We start from the raw sequence: 22,716 nt of genomic DNA on the forward strand, positions 1-22,716 counted from the left end.
ATCACAGACCAATTCTTTGGTAAAATATAATAAAAATGATTTTCTAGAAAAAGAAAAGAACAGTCATACAAGATCCAAGCCCACATTTTTAATTAGTTTTAACAGATATAAAATCACTCTGTCAAGTTGCTAGAAATGTTTCTAATTTGCTTACTCTCCATTTCCGTAATTTCTCTCGCTGGGACCTTTAACAGTGTGCACTAGATCTACTTGACACCTTGCTCTCAGAAAAGTGGGATGTCAGAAATGGGACAGAATGGGCTTTCTTGTGGTTGGGAATGAGAGATTCCAGCCACCTCACTCCCGTGTGTCTCTGTACCATCGTTTGAGCCAGTGCTGGATATGGCAGAAGCAGAGAACCGGCACGGAATGAGGTGGAGAGACATTTGCTCTCTTGTAACGAAATCACAGTTTGCTGGTAAACCATAATTTCTAAGTGGCCCCTGCCTAATGCACAAGGCTCTTGTCAGCTCTCGCCCAGGCCTGGTAACCCAGCACAGGCATTATCACTGTTCCGAGCTGCGCTGCAAGGGGCTGTCTTGAGCATCTAGAGCATCACGTGCCCTGCAGCAATCACTCCCCCACCCTGCCCCCTACACCCCTACTCACTTGTAAGCGATTTACTGCTGGAGTTTGGGGACCTCAAAGGCCCCTCCTTGTTCTCCAGGGTCAGCGAGAGGCCATAGTTAGCGTGGTGCTGGTGCTGGTGGTGGTGATGGTGGTGCCTTCCCGAAGCTTTGGTGGCAAACGGTGTGCCCCCATTCTCCTCGAGGCCAAAAGGCAGCCGGTCCGAGCTGCTGAGCCCTGGGGAAGGGAGCGGGTAGCTGCAGAGGGTGTAAAAGTCAGGATTTAGAAAAGCGGAGAGTCTTGATATTCCTGTCCATACTTTAAAAGATGTTCTCCAAGCATTGAAAACCAGGAGAAATAGGTTCAACAAACAGATCCACAGGGTTATTGTAGAACAGGACACAAAGGCAACACTGCACTCAAAGGAAAAGCAGAAAGTGGAAATTTGTATATATCAGAGATGTTAACCCTTAAAAAAATTCTTAAGTTTGAAATGAAATAATTTCTATTTTAAAAAAGACATCATGAGACTTTCCTGGTGGCGCAGTGGTGGAGAATCCGCCTGCCCATGCAGGGGACACGGGTTCGAGCCCTGGTCAAGAAAGATCCCACATGCCGCGGAGCAACTAAGCCCGTGCGCCACAACGACTGAGCCTGCACTCTAGAGGCTGCGAGCCACAGCTACTGAGCCAGCGTGCCACAACTGCTGAAGCCCGTGCGCCTAGAGCCCGTGCTCCGCAACAAGAGAAGCCACTGCAATGAGAAGCCCACGCACCACAACGAAGAGTAGCCCCCGCACGCCGCAACCAGAGAAAGCTCCCGTGCAGCAATGAAGACCCAACGCAGCCAAAAAAAAAAAAAGACATCGTCTAGATGGGAGGAGGAAATCAAAGGCAATCATCAAATTAAAAAATAATTTGTTAAACATCTGACGACAAGATCATGATAGAAACTAGAAGTCTTGGAGTCACTTTCACCTCCTCTCCATCACCCCCACTAGGCAGAAAGCACCTATTAATGGTACTGCTGCGACATCTTCTAATTCCAACTGCTCCTCCTGTTATTATTGCCCTAAGGCTCTTGAAACAGATTCCAAAGCTCTCCCAGCCTCTACTCCTCCTTCAGCCCAACCTCCACAGAGCAGTAGCCAGAGACCTGTTCTGATTACATTCTAGAGTGTGGCACTCCTCACTCCAGGAGCTGGAATACCTCTCTGTTACTAGTGATTCCTAACCATTTTAAGATAGAGAACCCTTTGGAAATCTAGAAAACTATGGAACTTCTCTGCAGAAAAAGGCACCAAGACGCAACATTTCACACTCAATTTCGGCCCTCTATAGCCCCTCCGTGGAAAAAATCCAAATTCCTTTATGTATCACTCACGGCCCCCCTGTGATCTTGTCCCATTCTCTTTTCAGCTCATCTCCTGCTATATTCTTCTCTACACCCTAGTCCTTCCCATCCTTGTGCCTTTCACCTCTTTCTGTCCCCTGGAGTCCTTCCTCATCCCTAAACCCAGCTAAAACACCCCTTCCTCCAGGAAGACTTCCAGCCTTTGAGACCCAGATCAAAGATCTCCTCCTCACACCCCTAAGCAGAGCTAACCCCTCTTTCTGCTCATTCCCGTAGACCAGATTTCTACTGCCCACTCCTTCACTCTGTCTTCAAGGAGCTCAGACCTCAGGGTAGGAAATTCTGTCATTCAATCAGTTACAATCACCCTAGAACAAGCCGCTAAGTGAGCACAGAGGTAAAAGCAACCAGTTTTTCTGGGGCTGGTGAAGGTGCTGGGAAAGGAATCATAAGGGGGGGATCAATTGGGAGAGACAGTCAAATTTTGGTGGACATTCTTGAAGCAGAATCCTTCTTCTTACAGGAAACCACATTTCTTGTGTTTGTATGAGGTTGATATTTCCCCTCAGGGTGGGCCAATCAGACTCTTCCCTCCTTCCAGGTAGAGTGACTTATTCTGGGATATGATCCAATCAGGGACAGAGTTTCCTGTAGGTTTAACATATGGAAACGGAGAGAAAGTGTCTCTCTTCCTTTTTAAGAGTCAAACACGGCCTTATTGTGATTTGTGGGTCCTAAGCACTTTGGCCTTCACCTCTTCTCCATCAAAAATTTAAAATTATATTTTATGACTGCATTTGTATAAAAATGAATATATTATTGGATACTAAACCATTTTCCTCAACTAAAAGTTCAGTTTGTTTCTTCTGACTTAAAAGAAATGAAACCATTTTTGTGGGCCCAAAGTATTGTGAGCCCAAGGCACTGCATCTACTGTGACACACGGATAAGTCAGATCTGGCTATGAGGATGATATAAGTTGAGGCTACTTTATGACCATATTCCCTGGACACAAAGGAGTATCTGTGGGAAGTGGCCAAGGCACAAAGGGAGACAAGACGAGCAGAGGGGAAAGCTAGATGGAAAGAAAGAAAAAACCCCAATGTTATCATTTGAACCCCTGGTTCCAGCCCTGCCTGAGGCTGGTTCTACCACTGACCTTTTTAATTACAAGGTCCAATAAATTCTATTTATTTATTTTTGTTTGATGTGGTTGGGTTTCTCTCATTTATAACTCACATGCTCTAAAGCAGTGAAGGTGTGTTACCCTGTTACTGTTTTTTGTTTGTTTATTTGTTTTGTGGAATGTCTTTCAAGTGAAAAGGTAGAAATGGCTATTACAGGCCTAAGGAATAGTCTGAGCAAAGGAATGATGGTTGAAAGAGCAGGATGGCTGGAGCGGAAGTGAGGAGTGGAAAGGGTTTAAGCAAAGGCGAGACATGATTGGAGTTCCATTTTAGCAAGTTCGTGTTGAGGGCTGCGTGGAGGACAGACACCCCAGTCTCTTCATTAGGAGACTGTGACGGGGTGGGGCTAGACAAACTCAGTGGATGGAAGAGCAGCCCTCTGAGCTGTTTCTGAAGCAGGGCAGGTAGGGCTTGCAGGCCTGGCGTGTGGGCGCTGGGGGAAGGAGGTACAGAGGAGGCCTCTGCTGCAGATGCAGGATGCTTTCCGGAAGAAACAGCACCATTGTCCCCACGTTGCCCCGTGAGCTGGGTCTTTGGTCCACCCTGGCTGCCTTCTGGAGACTTGGCTCAGGACAGTCTCACATTGTGTGTGTGTGTGTGTGTGTGTGTGTGTGTGTGTGTGTGCACGCGTGTAAGAATGTGGAAGAAGGCGTGACTTTGGCTTCTGGGTTCAGAGTCCAGCTTCACCTCTCCACCTTGAAACATAACCAAGGGTATCCACCCACCTCGTGGAGGCAGTAATGGTGGCAGCAAAACGTGCACCAAGTTGTCATGGAGACGCCTGGCTTCTTGTCTTAGTTCTGCCCAACTTTGTGCAGGAACCTCGGGCAGCTGCTCTGGGCCTCAGTTTCCTCCTCTGTGACGTGACAGGGTCAGGTGATTTCTGGTGCATTTCCAGGTCTGAGAATCAGCCTTTCCCCCACCTATTTATCCAGTACTTGCTCTATCCCAGGCACTGGGCTACCTATTTTACATTAAATATCCCATTGTATACACGTAGAGACTTTGATTAGCACATAATTGGTGCTCCGTAAATAATCTGATGAAAGGAAGGAAGGGAAGGCGGGAGGGAGAAAAGGCAAGAAGCAGGGAGAGAGGGAGGAAGGAAAAATGGCGGCTGTGGAGCTGGGATGTGACGACAAAGGTGTGAACTGCAAATCCCGTGGGCATTATTTTCCTGTGTCTCAAATATGTTGAAAATAATATCTGTCCTAAGGAGGCACAGAGACTGGGAGCTCAGAACAGAGAAAATTCCCTACAGCCTGGGACGCTTTACACCTCAAGGCTCACCTTCCACCCCGCCCTCCTTCCACACTGCTGCCAGCCTATTAAAGGTCTGAATGGGGACTATAATGGTCTAGGCAGTAGAGACAAACCAGAGAAACACTGAAAGGAAGAGAGTGACAGGATGGGGGGTATTGGCAGGATTCGAGAAGGGGAGAACACAGAGACATGGAGGTGTCAGAAATTTTTGAATTTTTTAGCCTGGAGGACCAGGCAAATGGCATGCCATTAATTGAAAAAAGGATGTTGGGAGTGAAGGCTGCTTGGAGGAGGGAAAACTATGATTGAGCTTCAAACGGGTTACACTGTATGTGAGAATGAACACCCAAGGAGCAAGATGTCCTACAGCAGAGATCTGGTGTACATTCAGGGCTGTAGGTAGTGTTGCAAAGTTTTGAGCAAGAATTTCTGAGGAATGGTAAATAGGCATCATCTCCCATGCCATCTCCAACTGATGCTCACTCTCTACTTGGAATGTAAGATGAAAAAGGATTCTGAGGTTGTGCCAGCTCAGGAAGATAGAGTGCTGTGATTGATGAGTGATGTCTGCCGCGGACCTGGAATGAAGCTGTAGTCTCACGTACCTTCTTGTCTTTCCAAGTTAAAAGTGTGTGTGTGTGTGTGTGTGTGTGTGTGTGTGTGTGTGTGTGTGTGTGTTTTATTTCCAGGAAACCCAGAGTGAAAAGTTAAACAGGAAATAAATATATGTGCAGAGAGTGATAAATTGTATTTAATAACGTGTGTGATTTTCACTTTACTGTGACTTTTGGGGAAGACTGAGAAAGAGACAAACGGGAAGAGAAATAGATGAGGCTCAGAGAAGCTGCCTGGATCTCTGAGAGTAAGAGTTTCTAGAAGAGCAAAGGTTCATAAGCATGCGTGGAATGACCTGGGTGCTTTCTCAGCTCATACACACAGAGGACCATCCTGGAGATCCTAACTTATGGCACTGTGTGGGGTTATGGGTCTGTTAAGGAAATCACTGTTCCTGGCCTCGCGGACTGTTCCCTGCAGAACTCCAGGAGGTGACAGTCACATCAACTATGACGTAAATGGCATCCACTGGAGTTGTGCAGCTGTCCTGTCCACAGGGACCTCAGAGAAGGTCAAGCCCATCCAGAGGGTCCGGCAGCACTCAGTAGCCCACAAGCCTCGGGGCCCAGTGGCTAAGGTTTAGGAGATGAGGCCAGCTCTGTGCTCACCGTCAATAGAGACTGAGATTCACCAGGCTTCTGGCATTCTGGAAAGGAGGTCACAAGTCCTGGTTTTCAGAGGGTGATGGACGAGGGGTATGTAGACATCAGCCCCTGCTTCCATGAGCTGGCAGTTGAAAGGATCTGGTGTGGAAGAAGGGGGCTGCTTTGTGCCTAGCACGTGCTAGGCGCTTTAATGGTTTTCTTTTACAGTTACCCTGCAAGGAAGCTGGTGCCACCTCCTTTTACAGTGGGACTTAGTGAAGGTGGGTAACGTGCCCTGTTAGTAGATGTGAAGTGGGAAGTTGAACCAGATCTAGTTTCTTCTCTTCCCTTCTCTTGGAGGAAGCCCCTACTCCCATTCTACTTCCAACTCTAGAAAAGTTAGTGTTCCTACTGGGGGTGCCTGTGTCATATGGGATGTTCTTGACTGCATTAGGGGTGGACACGGCTCTGCAGATGCATGGTTGGGGGACTTTTACAGCCCTGCCTAATCCCACCAGAGCCTCTCCCCTCCCTGACTCTGGGATCCCAGCAGGCTAAACACGTGGTACTCAATCAAAATGCGTTGCATACTGAAAAATGGGATAATTATTCAGAGGTTTATAAGTATAATATTATAACATTATAATAATGATAATATTATTATACCATTGTTATATTAATTATTATAATAGTTGTAGTATTTAGTATAATAACAGTATGATTATTCAGAATAATCCTCCAGAATCCATCGCCAGAACTATGACCTGCGCAGGGCAGGGATGGGGGAGGGTCCTGAGCTGGAACACAGAACTTACACGGCTTTCTCTTAAAACTAAGGCTGGGAGTTATCAGGGTGCTCTGAGGAGCCAATCATACACTCTACAGCTCAGCCAAGTTCTGGGTGACGTGGGCTTCTGTGGGCAGCCCTGGGGATCTAATCTTGGATAAAAAAAAAAAATCATAGAATTGTAGAAACAGAGCCACTCAGATATCATCCAGTTAGGTGGCTTTAAATTCTGGATGAATATTAAAAGCACCAGAGGAAACCCTCTACACTGCTGGTGGGAATGTAAAATGGCACAACTGCTTTGGAAATCAGCCTGGCAGTTTCTCAAAAAGGTTAAGCATACATAGAGTTACCATATGACCCAGAAATTCCATTCCCAGGTATATACACAAGAGAAATGAAAACATGTCCATACAAAGACTTGCACATGAATATTCACAGCAGCATTATTCACAAGAGCCAAAAGGTAGAAACAACCCAAATGTCCACCAACTGATGAACAGATAAATAAAATCTGGTATATCCATACAACAGAATATTATTCAATTTTAAAATGGAATGAAATATTGATCCATGCTATGACATGAATAAACCTTGAAAACATAATTCTATTTATATGAAATGTCCAGAATAGGCAAATCCATAGAGATAGAAAGTAGATTAGTGGTTACCTAGGACTGGGGAGGATGGGGAGAAATAGGAAGTGACTGCTAATGGGTATGGGGTCTCTTTTAGGAGAAGTTAAAATACTGTAAGATTAGATTGTAGTGACTGTACTACTTTGTGAAAATGCTAAAACTATTAAATTGTAGAATTTGAATTGGTGAATTGCATGGTATCTAATTTATATCTTAATAAAGCTGATTAAAAAATCAACCAAGGGAGATTTTGAAAACTATCAATGTACAACCCTTACCCTGGCTAATTACATCATCTATCTCTAAATCCAAGGTGCAGCCAGGGCTGAGAAACAATGCCCTAGTCCAACCTCCTCATTTTGCATATGGGGAAACAGGGACCCACTGGGGGGATGAGGTGACCAGGTCACACAGTGGGTAACTGGCTGAGTCGGACACAATCCAGGACTCCCACCTCTCTGCTCACCAAGTGCCCCAGGTGCCGCCCATCTGCTACATCTTCCCATCTGCCTCGGCTTCTATTTAAGGCAGCAGATGCACTCATCAGGAAAATCCCAAGACCTCCTTAGAACCCCACTGCCTAAGACATCTTTGTGGACACATCTTGCCTTCCCAATGATAGAGACTGTCATATCACATGTATTCATGTCCCTGGGTGATGTTAAGACAACTGGTTCTACATTTCAGGAAAAAAGAGACATTTCCCTCACAATATCCACATAATTCTTCTTTATTGGCTCCTCCCCAGGCTGGGTTGGACACCTCTCTCCTTACCTTTACCTTACCCTCCCTGAGTGCCCCTGACCTGCTGTGTTTCCAAGGAAATGCATTTCCCAGTTTCCCCGCCCTCCGGTTTCTATGTAGGTTTGACCAATGGGAGTCACTGACAGAGACTGGAGGGTAGGAAAAGGAGCTAAGTATTTCTCCCTCATCTCTTTCTGCCTCAGGGGATGTTTTCAGCAGTAGTTGAGTCCCTTGGGGCTTCAGCTTCCACTAGACTGACTCCCTGTGGCCCCAGCTCCTGGGCTCTGGAATACTGCCATCTCTCTTTGTCTCTTTGTCTCTCCAGCTCTATGAGTGATAAGCAGGTTCTACTGTTGCTAATTTCTGGGTTGCCTCACTGGTCACTTTAGCTACTTAGTTCTTCATCCCTTGTGTAATCAATTCCCTGTATCAAATTCCCTCTGTAAGAAACCTGCCTAGAGTGATTTCAGTTCTGATTGTCCATGACTGATACACAATTATCTACCTGTATCTATTTCTGAATTTTTCATATTTTTTTATGATTTAAAAAATTTTTTATTTTATTTTATTTATTTATTTTTGGCTGCGTTGGGTCTTCGTTGCTGCACACGGGCTTTCTCTAGTTGGTGGCGAGCGGGGGCTACTCTTTGTTGCGGTGCGCGGTCTTCTCATTGCGGTGGCTTCTTTTGTTGAGGAACATGGGTTCTAGGCACGCAGGCTCAGTACTTGTGGCTCGCGGGCTCTAGAGCATAGGCTCAGTAGTTGTGGCACACGGGCTTAGTTGCTCCGCGGCATGCGGGATCTTCCCGGACCAGGGCTCGAACCCGTGTCCCCTGAATTGGCAGGAGGATTCTTAACCACTGCGCCACCAGGGAAGCCCTGGATTCTTCATCTTTTTATTGAACTATTTATTTATTGCTAAACCAGCACCAGACTGTCTTACTTACTTTTGTGTTAATATTTGGGCTTTTTAATATCTGATAGGACAAATCCTGTTTCCTTTCACACATCGTTTTTCTTTTTCTTTTGTTTTTTCTTGGCTATTATCATGCACTCAGTCTTCCAGATTACTTTACAATTCAAGTTATTACCAAAAAAATCCCAGTGGAATTATGATTTGCAGCATTAAATATAATGGATTAATTTGGGAGAATGTATTCATAAGGTATTTCTCACCATTTATTTAGATCTTCTTAAATGTCCTTCAGTCAGAATTTTTAACTTTTCCATAATGGTATGGAACACATCTTATTAACTTTATTCCTATCCATATATCAGTTTTGTCACAATTGAAAATGGGATCTCACTAATTATTACATTTTCTCTAATTTTTTTTACTACTAGATATATAAAACTACTGATTTTAAGGTATTTCTACCTCTGGTCACTTTGCTGAACTCTTATTAATTGAAATTCACTTGTATGTTAGGATAATCACATGAATTTTGTTTCTTCCTTCCTAGCATTTATTCTTTATTTTGTTTTCCTGGCTTATTGCATTGGTAAGGCCTCTAGAATGATATTGAATATTAGCAATCATCTTTGTCTTATTTCTGAAGTATGTAGATTATCTTAAGTCTACAATCTAAATTAAATGTTGATTTGTGACAAATTCTACTTATCAGGTTAGAGACAGTCCTTCTACTGTTGGCCTACTAAGAATCTTGAAAGATTAGCATGACTTATTCTGAACAAATCCATTCTGTTCCTAAGTGAACACTACTTTACTAAGTGCTTAAAAAAGAATCTGTTCTCAAACTTTTCTTGGTATTACCATCAAGCTTATCACTCCAGGCTTTAGAATTCATTTTTTAAGAATCTGTATGACATTTCCTTGTCTATTCTTCTGGCATTTCCCCAAGACTCCATAGTTTTTCAAAGTGTTTTGGTGCTGGCTCAGCAATGACATATGCAAATTTTCTTCAAGGTCATTTTTCTCAACCTGAAAACTTTAACTGTAAAGCAGTAAAATATTTCCTGACTACTCTCTCTTGGACTTCAGTTTCATTCTCTTTGTTCTTTTCATCTTTCTGTAGTTAGCATACTGACTGGCTTCCTTGTTGAAAAAGAGAAAAACGAAACAGAAGTTGAGCAGCTCTTCTTCTGTCCTGTTAATCTCACATACCATCCTCAAGATGGCTCTGCTATTAAATTGTTCATCTTTTTGCCCTGACCAAAGTGTGCATCTACAGAAGTCCTTTTTTAAAAAAAAAAAAAAAAAAAAAGATCTCTGCCCCTTTGTTTTTGGTCATATGTTCTACCTTCCTTCTTTTTAAAATACTGTTTTAAACTGTGGGCTCTGAATGCCTTCATCTTTCAGACTATCTGATATAGTCATAGTCCGTGTGAAAAATATTCCCTTTTAGATCTACCCTTGTTGAACATTTTTGAAATCTGATCTTCTAAAGATTAGAATACATGGAGGATTAAACCCTGAATTCCACTCATTTCACATTAATGACTCTAAGACACCAGGGTCATTTTCTTCCAAGGGTCTTGTCACTTATACACTTCCAACCCAGTCTTCCTTGCTGACCAGAATTAACAAAACAATACCGGCAGGGCAGTGTTTCTTCTACCTTCCAAACAACCAAATCATCAGCTAGAAAGGCCAAGGCCTCAACAGATGCTCTGCTTTTAACGGAACGCCAATGTCTGGATGGCCAAGAAGTCCCCCATATGTGATGTGCCAGCTTGAAGTCTCTTAGGAGAGCACGGTGAACATCCTCTCTGTTCAAAGTCGTCTGGCATCTTCTCTGGATTGCTCAGTTCACCCTTAGGTGCTGCCTGTACTCAGTTACTCTTTTACCAATCCTGGCACATGTCTCAACTTCATAGCAGGTTCCTGGAGGCAAGAACCGCTTCTATGCAGCCCATAGAGCAGCACATAAGTTCTCTAAACACCTTCCAGAAGAGCCTGGTTGGGGCAAACTGGCACCTATTTTACTTTTAGCCTAAGTGGGGACACCTCCATGTTCCTAATCAGAACTAAAGCATCAGGGAGTTGCTGACAAACAGTAAAGCTTCCCAACTGATAGACCTCAGAAGGTGGCAAGTGGGTTGAACCTTTCATTCTCTCAGTTGTTGGAGCAACTGGACAGGACCAGGGGCGCTGGGAGCCTCAAGCACCCCTGTCTGCTTACCCCAGTGTGCTATACAACAACACATTTTCTATGGGTGCCAAGGATAAGAAAAAGCTGGGAAGCAGGGGCTTTCCCTGGTGGTGCAGTGGTTAAGAATCTGCCTGCCAATGCAAGGGACATGGGTTCGAGCCCTGGCCCGGAAAGATCCCACATGCCGCGGAGCAACTAAGCCTGTGAGCCACAATGACTGAGCCTGCGCTCTAGAGCCCATGTGCCACAACTACTGAAGCCTGCGTGCCTAGAGCCCATGCTCCGCAACAAGAGAAGCCACCGCAATGAGAAGCCCGCGCACTGCAACAAAGAGTAGCCCCTGCTCACCACAACTAGAGAAAGCCCGGGCATAGCAATGATGACCCAACAGAGCCAAAAATAAAAAACAAACAAATAAATTAATTAATTTAAATAAATAAATAAATAAAGCTGGGAAGCATCATTACTAGTTCATAATTCAATCCATTAGCCTGGAACTGTGGCTCTTGATTGGGACTCTCTTAGCAGAATCCACTCAAGTACCATGTTATCACAGCAGATGGTGTCAGCCAGAATCATACCTCCTGACTGAACACTAGTGCATTAATACCCTCAGAGGAGAAAAAAAAAGTGCTAACACTTCTGAGTGCCCAGCACTATGCCATCTATGAATTTACTTAATCTTCCAACATTTGAAGAAGGAACAATTATTACTATCCTTATTTTACAGATAAGGAAACAGGAACAGAGAGACTAATTAACTTTCCCAAGACATACAACTAGTAAATGGCAGAGCTGGAATTTGAACCCAGGCAACCTGACTATAGAGCCCTGTGCTCTCTTCAGTGCCAAGAGACACTGCTTTGCCATGTGGATGATGAAAGCAGCAGTATAATGACATTAAAAGAATGCTGGTTGGCACTTAGCTTTGGTTGTGCTGCCCCTTAGCTATGACCTTAGGTAAGTGATTTCACTTATCTGCCCAGACACCGCATTTTCAGACAATCATTTATTAAGCATTTATACCTCAGGAACTACAGATCAATGAAATAATTTGATCTCTGCCATGTCCAGATGAGAGACAGGAGAAGGTGCATTTACCCATCCTGGTTTCCAGGATACCTGTCACTCATTTCCATTTTAGTTTAGCAGAGACTAAACAGAGTAGGCATTACACCAACACGTTGCTACAAGTTCTTATTGAATTTAGCGCAAACATACTATCTGACAGTAAGAGTATAATTGAAAAACTGTACCTTTTTCATAATGGGTTTGAGAAGAAAATTGTACCAACATCTTAGAAATGTGACACATTACAAATGTTAGGTCTATTAATTTGGGATGATTTCTTACACTAACTTAGTGGTTTTATTTTTTAAAAAGCGACTAGAGAGAAACGATGCCCCTACCTCATTTTTCTCTTGTCTGAAAAGGTCAAAATTACGTTTTTTGGCTTTATTTACCCTTTTATATGGATTACTAACTGGCAGAAAAATTTTTTTCCCAATTTGTATTTCTTTCAAGACATTTTCCAGGCAATCAACTTGGAACTGTCCAGTCAGTGTTAGCACAGGTGATATCTGAATCCACAGTAGACTGGGAGCTCTTGTTTTCATTAGGTTACTAGGTGCCTGGAGCCAAAGATGGTGTCTTCCTCAATAGCAAGAGGCAGAGGAGTAAATATCTGTTGGATGAATGGTGTAGTGCATTAAAACTGAACTCTCCCTAGGTAATTTATCAAGTGTCAATTCATAAAAGCTTCACTCTGGTCACAAATTCCCCAGTTGTCCCTAACAATTCATAATGGTCTCGGCAAAACTGCAGAGTAAAATATTCCACATCTTAAGGAATGATGAGAGCCTTTACGATTTGTTCGGTGGTAACGGGGTCTCTGTCCCGTGTGAGCTACGGTAGGATGTGTGCATCCATCTTTGAGTCTGGAGTTTTCCTTTGGTGAAACTGGTATCCATTGGTGTCAGTGAATGGCTGTAAGCAGACAAGCAGGCCTTGAACATTTTCTGCCAGAAAATCCATTTTACCTTGATGTCGTTCTTGCTAAATTTTACAATGTCTTCTTCTAATTGTCTGTGTAGGAGACAGCAAGAAGCTGTGGGGAAGGGCTCTGTAACTTTGCGGCGAGATCTAGGACTTTAGCAATTCCAGATAAATTTCAGGATCTGAGTCCAAAGAATCAATATTTCATGAGTTCACTTTTGCACAGAGGCTCATGACTAAGAATGTATTCAATCTTTTTCCTGCCTTAAGGAAAAAAATACTGACATAAATATTGCTGTTTTCCTTTACAGCATTCACTTCTAACAAATCCAACACTGTTTTCCCTTGGTTTCTTACAGATTTTCTTTTTGCCTCTCATTTCTGTATTTCAGTGCTCACTCTGCCTTAAAAGAAGATTCCTTTTCTTTTCTTTCTTTCTTCAGGTGGGGAACAGCAATAACGGACTTGCCCCTAGCCACTGCTTTAAATGCATACCACAATAGCATCACACGGGAGCCCACAAGGAACAGTAGGACAAAATTATCTTTGCCATGAAAGCACAGCTGCTAGTGTGTAAAATAATGTCCAAAGAGCCCGTTCTTTATCACCCTTTGCACTCTGCAAGAGTTACGGCAGAATCGGGCATGAGCTTGCGAGTGTTATCTTTCCACTTGGCAGACACCATCCAACTCACCCAAATGAATGAAATTATTATTCATTCCAGAAAGAAGTTCAAGTTGGATGAATGAAATGCACACTCTGTTCAGGGCAGGTCCTGGACATTCTAATTGCACAAGACCAAGTGTGAGCAGGAACTGAATGTGGGGTACGAGGTTCTGAGGGGAACAGATGGGGATTAATCTATTTTGATTTTCATTCGTGCTTAAAAAACTCTTCAAACGGTCCTCTCTCTGTTCCCCAATTCTTGTAGGTTCTTCAGAAGCTTCTATTATAAACTTCCCTAGTTAGCCTCTGAAGCCATACACTGGGCCTAATTTTAAGGGCTTTTAAAATTGCCTTTAATATAGTTACAGCGTCTTTATCCAGCCACGAAATGCAACGGGCTAGTGGAGCCGTTAGCATAGCAACACCTCTTGCTTTTGAGGTCTCAGCTGTAGAAAGTGGATGTTTAAACCATTCACTATTCAGTAGGGGATGATTAGGTAGGTTTCTGCAGGTTTCTTGTAACATGAGCCTACGGGGATGTTCCTCTAATTATTTTCTAACCCTTTTTAGTGGATTGCCTAGACTAAGCCGTTTCGTATTTTAAATTCTGCAGCCTTTCCCCAATAAAACCACTGGCGAGTCTTGGGATGTGGCTGTGATTTTAGATTCCATATATTAGAATTTTAATTGTAATTAAATGTAAATCCGTCCTTCCCTGATCAAATGCACCAGGGAAATTCACAGTGTCTGAGTGTAAAGTTCTTAATCAACTCCCAAAAGGGAAAGGAAACATGGATATTAGAAATCAATTCCTTCATCCTGGCTATTATTATGCTGCCCCTTTTCCTTTTTCAGATCTCCAGGGCATGCAGGTATCATGCTGATTGTTACCTGAACCTCTGGAAAGCTGCTTTCACAGAATGTCTGGTAAAGATCGACTCTTCCCAGCCTTCCCTTTCTTCACTATAAAAAGGCTGAGAAGACGGATTTTACTTCATCAATCTGATCTTTATTAAAGAGTATGACTCAAGATTAGGGCCTCCAGATGTTTCACAGTAAACAAGGAACAAATGGCATTCAAAACGATAAAAAGGTGTGCCACCTTGCTTATAGAGAAATACAATTGAAACAGAAATCCTGATTTTTACCCACCAGACTAACAAGGTTTTAAAAAAGTTAGCGAAGGCTAGGTGCATGCTTCCTGTGGGATCACAGAGGCCCTGTCAAATAGCTGTTGTGTGTATAGTGGGGAGAGGCGTAATCAGGTAGAATATCTTTGGAGGGAAACTTCATTAGGCAATATCTAAATTAAATACACACAATTCCTTTTGGCCCAGCATCTCTACTTGTAAGGAATTTATTCTACAGATGGATTTGCTCAAGTGCACGACGTGTACAAGGATGGCGGCAAAGCTGTCATTTTAGAGATTCAGGGCAGCCTAAATGTCCATCAGTATTGATTGGTTAAATAAATATGTGCTTGTTTAAACACAGAATAGCTCTAGATTGACAAGAAATGCTAACAATGTTTGTCTCTCGGGAAAACTAGGGAATAAGAGGGTGGAAAGGAAAAGTAACTTTTGGATATTTTTGAATTTTTACCACTGTCTGTATTACTTACTAAAAAAGGTTGAATAGCACAGCAGTTCTCTTTATTACTAACTTTCTACTTAGTCTCCAAATAGTTAAAAGCTTCCTCTGCTTTGTGTAAGATGAAATCTCAAGTTGGGACAGGCTGGGAACTGAGCAGAAGATCTGTTTCAATTCTCTCAACTTCTGAGTCCCAAATGTCCCAGCAGAATGGGTTCTCTGTGGTCTCACCAATTCCTTCTCTAGGGCCATTCTCCCATTTGCAGGTCGGAAAGCATTGCCCACATTCCCCCTGGACAGTTATTTCTTCGTATTCTCAGACAGAAATATCATTTCTATTTCCTTTTATCTCCTCTCAAAACATCCCCATGCTGTTTCTCCTTTTCGCTTGTTAGAGTTTCAGAGCTGTGTCTTTACCTATTGTGTGAACTCTCTTCCATCTGATCTTTCCTTTGGAACGAAGCACCCCTTTCTGTTGCTAAACTTAGACCATACATCTCAACCCGTCAACCTAGGAGATACACCATTCCTTGAGCTAGACTTTGAATCTCCTTGTCCTGTTTCTCGCTACATGGACTGCTAAGGCCTTAAATCTCAAAAACTGCTAAAAATTGCTACCAGCTAGCATCAAACATTGTGCAAAGCACCTTACACATACAGTGCCATTTAATTCTCATAACGGTGAGATATTGTTAAATTCCATTTTGGGATGAGGAAAATGAGGCATAGAGAAGATAAGAAACTGTCCAAAGGTCACATGGCTAGCGAGGGGCAAAGCTGGGATTCAAACTACCTGAGATTCCAAGCGTGTCCACATTTCACCTAGTCTGAGAACTAGGTGCTCTTGCTCCAACAAAAGCACCACTCCACACTGGGTTCTGCAGTCTTCTCTCATCAGCCTGCAACATCCTGCCATTCTGCTTCTGTAAACTTCCACCTGTTACCCCACCGTGGGCTCTAATCTTGGCACGGGTCCTTAGATTGGGGTGTGCTATGCCCTCTCCTCCTCGAGTGGTTGGAATTCACTAGCCTCTCACTTCAGCAGGAGGGCCCAACAATGACCTAAGTCTTGGTTTGACAGATTTTGGGGGAGGGAGGTTGTGATGAAATTAAAGCCATATAAAGAACCACTAGAATTCTTACATTCTTCTGCTTCACCATGAGCCCAAGGAAGTGCAAAGCTATGCTGAGCAGACAGATGTAGCTGCTTATTATGATGTATCCGTCCATTTACTTTTTTTTTTTAATTTTTGGCTGCGTTGGGTCTTCGTTGCCGCGCGTAGGCTTTCTCTAGTTGCGGCGAGCCGGGGCTACTCTTCGTTGCAGTGCACGGGCTTCTCATGGCAGTGGCTTCTCTTTGTTGTGGAGCACGAGCTCTCGGCGCGCAGGCTTCAGTAGTTGTGGCGCACGGGCTCAGTAGTTGTGGCTCGCGGGCTTTAGAGCGCAGGCTCAGTAGTTGTGGCGCACGGGCTTAGTTGCTCTGCGGCATGTGGGATCTTCCCGGACCAGGGCTCGAACCCGTGTCCCCTGCACCAACAGGCGGATTCTTAACCACTGCGCCACCAGGGAAGTCCCAGTCCATTTACTTTTGAACACCATGTCTCTTTAAGAAAAAGAGTTGGCCTCTAATTAGTTAAAAATTGAGCCACTAAAACAAGGGCAAACATAACAATACAGGAAGCTGTGCTTTTCCAAAGTGTGATCCTGCGCCTGCCCACCTCAGACTCTCCTTGGAGTGACCACTAAAAGGAAGGTTCTTAGGTCTCACCCCGACCACCTAAATAGAGCCTCACAATCTTCATTTTTAACAAGCTGTCCAAGCGATTATTTGGCTTCCTAATTTGGGGGGAAATGGGCCTTTTTGCAGAATTGTTGAGGATTTCTTCTTTAGTGGAGTCTCAGTTGAATGTCAATTTCACCTCTATTTCACCTTTTAGGTATCTCTGGGGCTTCTTAAAATGTGCCACCTTTCATGTGCAAAGGGACTTTCCTTTCTTTAGCTGCAGTTTGCTTTTTCTCTATCTCTGCCCCCTTATACCTTGCCTAGGCATTTGTTGCCTCCTATAGCAAAACGGTGGAAGCAAATCATTCTAGGGCTATTTAGGGTATTTACCTGGTACTTTTGGAAGACTCAGTCAGTCAGGGAATTCACTTAGAGCCATGTGTGGGAAATACTCATCCAAATGGATCAATACGGCTGCTGAAGGAGCTCTTTGATGAGCTCAGATCTTAAAAGCCTAGTTAAAAGCTGGAAAATTAAGGGCATCAAAAAGGATCTATCATTTGTTGTGTTCAGAGCAGGACCCAGGAGGCTGGAGTCACTGACCTGGAAGCATACTGGGATATTAACAGGCAAGAAAAACAAAGGACTCCTGCACTGTCCGTACTCCTTCATCTTCACTGTTAAGGAGGACCATTTTCAGTGGAAGTGGTAGACCAAGAAATGAAACAAGCAAGAGGGTTTTGAAGGACAAGGTAATTCAAGACCTCCATTCCACACGAATTACATCGATCTGACGATACCGTCAATTCACTGTTAGATATTCTCAGGGATCACAGAAAAACAGTGGATGATCAAGACCAGTAAGTAACTGAGTTTCAAAAATGCAAAAAGCTAATCCCATTAGTTTATGGAATACTGAGTTTGGTTTTGCTGGCAGGTAATATTCCAGAAGAAATGACCAGTTTGTGAGCTCTCAGGAAGGAAGAAGGGGATCATCTCAAATGAGTGGCTCACTAAGAAAATAACGCTCCATCTCCGCTCCTTTGAAAAGGGGGCTGTTGGGACACGAATGCCTGCATGGACAGGGTAACTAGACTGCTGGAGGAGGGATGGGGGGACGGGTGGAGTATTGGGAAGTGTTGCTAGCTCACTGGTGATGGTGATGAACAAGGTTATAGACCACTGGTGTGGAGGAGAGACGGACAGTCACTACACTGATAGTGGTGGGAGGTGGCTTTCTGGTAGTTCTGGATTTCAGTGTAGTGAACTCTTCAACATCATCTAGTAAGAGTCTCCTGGAGATGTGGATCGACAGGGTCCCAAATGGTGGATTAATTAGCGGTGAGAGGCCTTATTAAAGCACAGGAGCGGAGAACACAGACTTTGAAGTCAGAATTGAGTGACCATGGGCAAGCTGCTTGGTTAGACCCTAAGCCTGAACTTCCCCACGTGTGAAAAGAACATCACCCACCTCACAGAGCAGTTGGCAAGATCAAGTGAAGTGACATATGCAGAGTTTGAAGCACACATCTGGCTACTAGCCCCTGTACGTTTCTGTGGATCAGGGTCAACCTACCGGCGTTTCCAGTATCACACGGCTGGACCGTCGTTTGCCCCACTCAGAATTATAGCGATGCCTCCAATGGGAATGCCGTGGGCACAGTGAATAATATTCACATTTAGCAGATGAATCCAGAACATACGTGGTGGGCAAAGTCCTGCTCAAAAGATGATGCTCCCAGCTGGATACGGCTGTTCAGATACCTTCAGACCAGCTCAGAAGTGATGTATCCCTGCCTGTTATCTGGTTAGGTGTTTCCTTTAGAATGAATGCAGAATAATTCATCTGCTGAACAGACATTCATTGAGCACCTGCTACTCATCAGGCACCGGGGAACAAAGGAGAGCATGACACAAAGCTTACACTTAAGGAACGTACAGCCTCCAAGATGAGATGAATAAGAAAGGCAGTTTTAACACAAAACAGTGAATACATCATAGATACACACGGGGGCTGTGGGGAGTAGAGGAGCAGAGCACAGGAACTAGCCCAATTTGCAGAGGTGGGCGGAGGCAGTCAGAGTCCCTGGGAGAAGACAGCCAGCGTCTGAGCAGAGGCTTAAGGGATGAGCAGGAGTTGGGCAAAGAGGACGGGAGTGACAGCATTTTCGGCAGAAGGAACAGTATTTGCAAAGGCACAGATGGGAGTAACAGCAGGGTATGGTGAATGCCAGGAACTACAAGCAGTTTGGTGTTGTAGGAGTTTAAACAGGAGGGTGAGAAATGGGGGAAAAATACGCTAGCTAGAGCAACAGGACAGGAGCAGATAGCGGGGGAATTCCTGAGAAGGCCTTGGACTTCATCCTGCGGGTCATGGAGAACCCTGGCAGATATCAAGCACTGCAAGAACACAATCAGATGGTGTTTTAGAAGGATCACTCCAGTGATTGTGAGGAGAATGAGCTCGTCGGGAGACTGGAGTCAGAGAGAGATCAGCAAGAGCACCTCTCAGCCGGACAGAAGACGCTGCTACAAGATCAGTGTTGATAAGGAGGGAGGAAGGGCTACATACAAATACTAAGGAGGCAAAAGCTGAACAGACCTGAGGACCGCCTGGACATGGGTGGCAAAGGGAGCGGTGCTGTGGATGATGTATAAATGCTTACCATGGTGAGAAAGAAGAGAACTCAGGTGAAGTTATTTTGTTTTGTTTTTTTCGGTAAAAGAGGATGAATTTAAGTTTTGACATGTGACGTTTGAGGTGTACAAGGATATACAAGTTGAAACGTCAGTAGAAAAACTCACAGAGTAGTCTGCATTAGAGATAATAGCTTCAGAGTCAACAGCACTTATAAAATCTTGACAAGACGAGAAGGGCAGGTAGACTGTGATCAGGGAGAAAAGCAGTGGGCAGAGGAAGAACCCTGGGAGAACACCAATATTTAACAGGAAGACAGAAAAAGAGGCTGTGACAAAGACAGAAGAAAAAGTCCAAGGGCTAGAGAAGCAGAGATCACAGAAATCAAGGGATTAGCTTCAAGAAGCTGTGAGCGAGTGGTCACCACTGTCAAATGCAGTAGAGAAAGGTCCGCCAAGTTGAAGGATGAAAACCGTACGCTTCCTTTAACAATTAGGAGGTCATATGTATGCACGCTGGTTAGACCTCTTGGTTGCAGACAATTGAATCCACTCAAGGTACTTTAGGCAGAAAGGTATTTATTAGAGGTTATTAGATAATCGTATACAATCTCCAGGAGGCCACACAAATCTCCAGGAGGCCACAGACACAGGTTTGGAGGTCTCTCTGCCGGAAACAGCAGCAGTCGCCAGGGCAAACACCCCCCCTCACCACAGGACTGTTACAGCGGAAACCCCACTGCCACCTGTGATCAGAACCTTCACCAAAGCTGCCCCAGATGAATAAACACCTCAGCCACGGAGCCTACAAAAAGGGCCACCCTTCCTAAGAGCAACCTCATTCCAGGATGAGTTTGCTCCATGCCACCTAACTGAATGTTCACCTTCAGACTTCCAAAGTCGCACCACCTACTTCATCCACAAATGATACCTCTTGTGCAGCATAAAAGGAAGATGGAGTCAAAAAAAAAAAAAAAAAAAGCAAGAATAATCTTTATTCCTCAGAAACACATTTGTAAAAATGTATCAATGAAATCAAAAGATTCAGAACACAATTATCTGTATGCAGCACGTAGACTGAGGACCAAAACATCTGCTAAAAGGAAATACACCTGTAAACATGTATCTTAGGGAGCGTTTATAGGTGATCAACTCCACTGTGCAGGGTGTGCAGCTGATTCCCTCCTTCTGGATAGATTTTTGTGGTAACCAAAAAAAAAAAAAAGATCAGATTTTGACAATAAACTATCTTAAGGGAGGGAAACACATTTTTTTAAAAAAAGGCTTAAAAGGGCCAAATTACAATTACATATATAAAAAATGGCACAAGAATTGATTTCACAAAAATACTAAGGAAAGTATCTCAGGCCTACCTATCAGGAGGAAAAAAAGGTCTTACTCGGGGGCTTGAAACGGGGTGGGAAATAAAGAGTTTGGTACGAGTTCTACCCTAAAAGGCAACATATTGATTTCTGGTTCTACAGAAAGACTGTGCAACACCCTCCTATCCTCTTGCACGGGATGCTTTGGCACAACTTCACTAAAATTTTACACGCTTCAATTTGAGCCATAAGTGCATCTCATATTGCATGTTGCTTCTTAAAAGAATGAAGCCTAGGATAAAAACCAACCCTCAAACTCTATATATTCTGACAGTGTGCATTCATAATTATGTCTTCTGAAAGCACGCAAGTTAGCAGCACCAATCGTTAAGACATTAAAAAATTATTCTTGTACTTGAGCAGCAACTTCTATAAAAATAAAGGCTATGTGATTTCTGATTAATAAAACTGCGAGAATTCAAAGTGACTAAACTGCTTTAAGATAGGAAATTCAAAATCTCCCTGTATTGATATAACCTTTAACATGTTATATACTTTATTCAGCTTTTGAAAGAGGTAACCCTCTGTTAAAGAAGGTCTGAATGTTATGTCCTCAGCCTAAGAATATTAAATGTTGATAAATCACAGAATTGTAGAGCTAGAGAGGACCTTGTGATCATTTAGTCCAACTTGCTCTTTTCAGACGGGGAAAATGAGGCCAACAGAGGGGAGACGGTCTGTCCAAGATCACACAATGGCAGAGGCTGGGCCCCAGTGACCTCAATTCCCACCACTGTACTATATGGTACTCTCTACGGAGTGATCTTTCCAAGTTTTTCTGGTTTTCTTTGGTCCCATTCATTAAATAACAAAGAAACATCAGGTACACAGCAATACGATAAACACAGACTTATACTCCAATTTTAAAATCAGAATATCAAAACGATTCCTGAGCCTTTAACTACCTTCATTTTTTGAGAATGCAGTCAACAGTAAGTTAGGACTACCTATTGGGGTTATTTTCAAATATTTACACAGACACTGAAAACACCTTTCAGAACTATTCCTAGAAGACATTTCTACAAACACGTCCACGGGATGCCAAGACACTTTCCATGGGATGTAACGAAACTATGATGGTGAATGGAAGTAAGATGCTTCAGTCTCTCAAAGTGCAGTCATGAGTTTATCTCGATACATCATACTTTGCATTCCTCCTAAGTTCTTCTGGTTCTGGTCGTGGACATAATCGAAATGGCTGTCATCTCCACTGGCCGATGCTTTCCAATGCGGCCTGTCATCCTGAAAGGATGGCCTGTTTTGTTCGCAGAGTGAGTGGTTAGTGGGGGTGTGAAGACAATTCAGAGAGGTGAGTGAAACAACACAAGCACAAAGGAAACAGACAAGAAAAACCATGAACCACATAAATGGGGATGGCTTTCAGATGGAAAAGAACGGATTTTCTACTTTCAAGTATTTTAAAAATTCAGATGCGGGTCCTCTATCAACTTCCAGGTCGAGAACAGCTCTGCCCATGGTTGTGCCATCATCCCTCAAAGGGTGTCTGATGATCAAGTCAGTCTGGGGAAAGCTAGGTGGTGGTGAAAAAGGTTCCTTTTCTACGGGAATTCTCAAGAGCTGTTGCCATGCGAACGTGCACTGTGAACGCCTCATGCAGCATTTTCCAAAAATGCTGGACCAAATAATTCTCCTTTCCTGGAGAGTCTGATAAAACACAGTGTGCTGGGAACCACCCCCAGAGATTCGGAGGCAGTAGGTCCGGGGTGGGGCTGGGACTCTGCATGAACAAGTTTGCAGGTGACACTGATGCTGCCAGCCAGCAAGGCCACCTGCAAGCAGCACTGGTCCAGCCTCCCTAGCACTCCCAGCCGGGTCTGCCTCGCAAGGAGACCAATATGGTAAAACAGGCAA

At 43.7% G+C, this 22,716-nt stretch overlaps 1 protein-coding gene across 3 annotated transcripts in view; it reads right to left on the bottom strand.

The window, feature by feature from the left end:
- Positions 1 to 22,716, bottom strand: part of EPB41L4B (erythrocyte membrane protein band 4.1 like 4B) — a 143,243-nt gene that overhangs the window by 41,908 nt on the left and 78,619 nt on the right. For 2 of the 3 annotated variants that reach the window (XM_059925260.1, XM_059925258.1), the window contains exon 16: positions 610 to 824. In XM_059925260.1, the coding sequence (XP_059781243.1) occupies positions 610 to 824 (215 nt within the window). Of the gene's footprint in view, positions 1 to 609; positions 825 to 20,021; positions 22,100 to 22,716 lie in introns of those variants that run through there. The other variant, XM_059925259.1, reaches the window with a different exon arrangement.

The sequence above is a fragment of the Balaenoptera ricei genome, chromosome 6 (assembly GCF_028023285.1).
Source record: "Balaenoptera ricei isolate mBalRic1 chromosome 6, mBalRic1.hap2, whole genome shotgun sequence".
Lineage (NCBI taxonomy): Eukaryota > Metazoa > Chordata > Mammalia > Artiodactyla > Balaenopteridae > Balaenoptera > Balaenoptera ricei.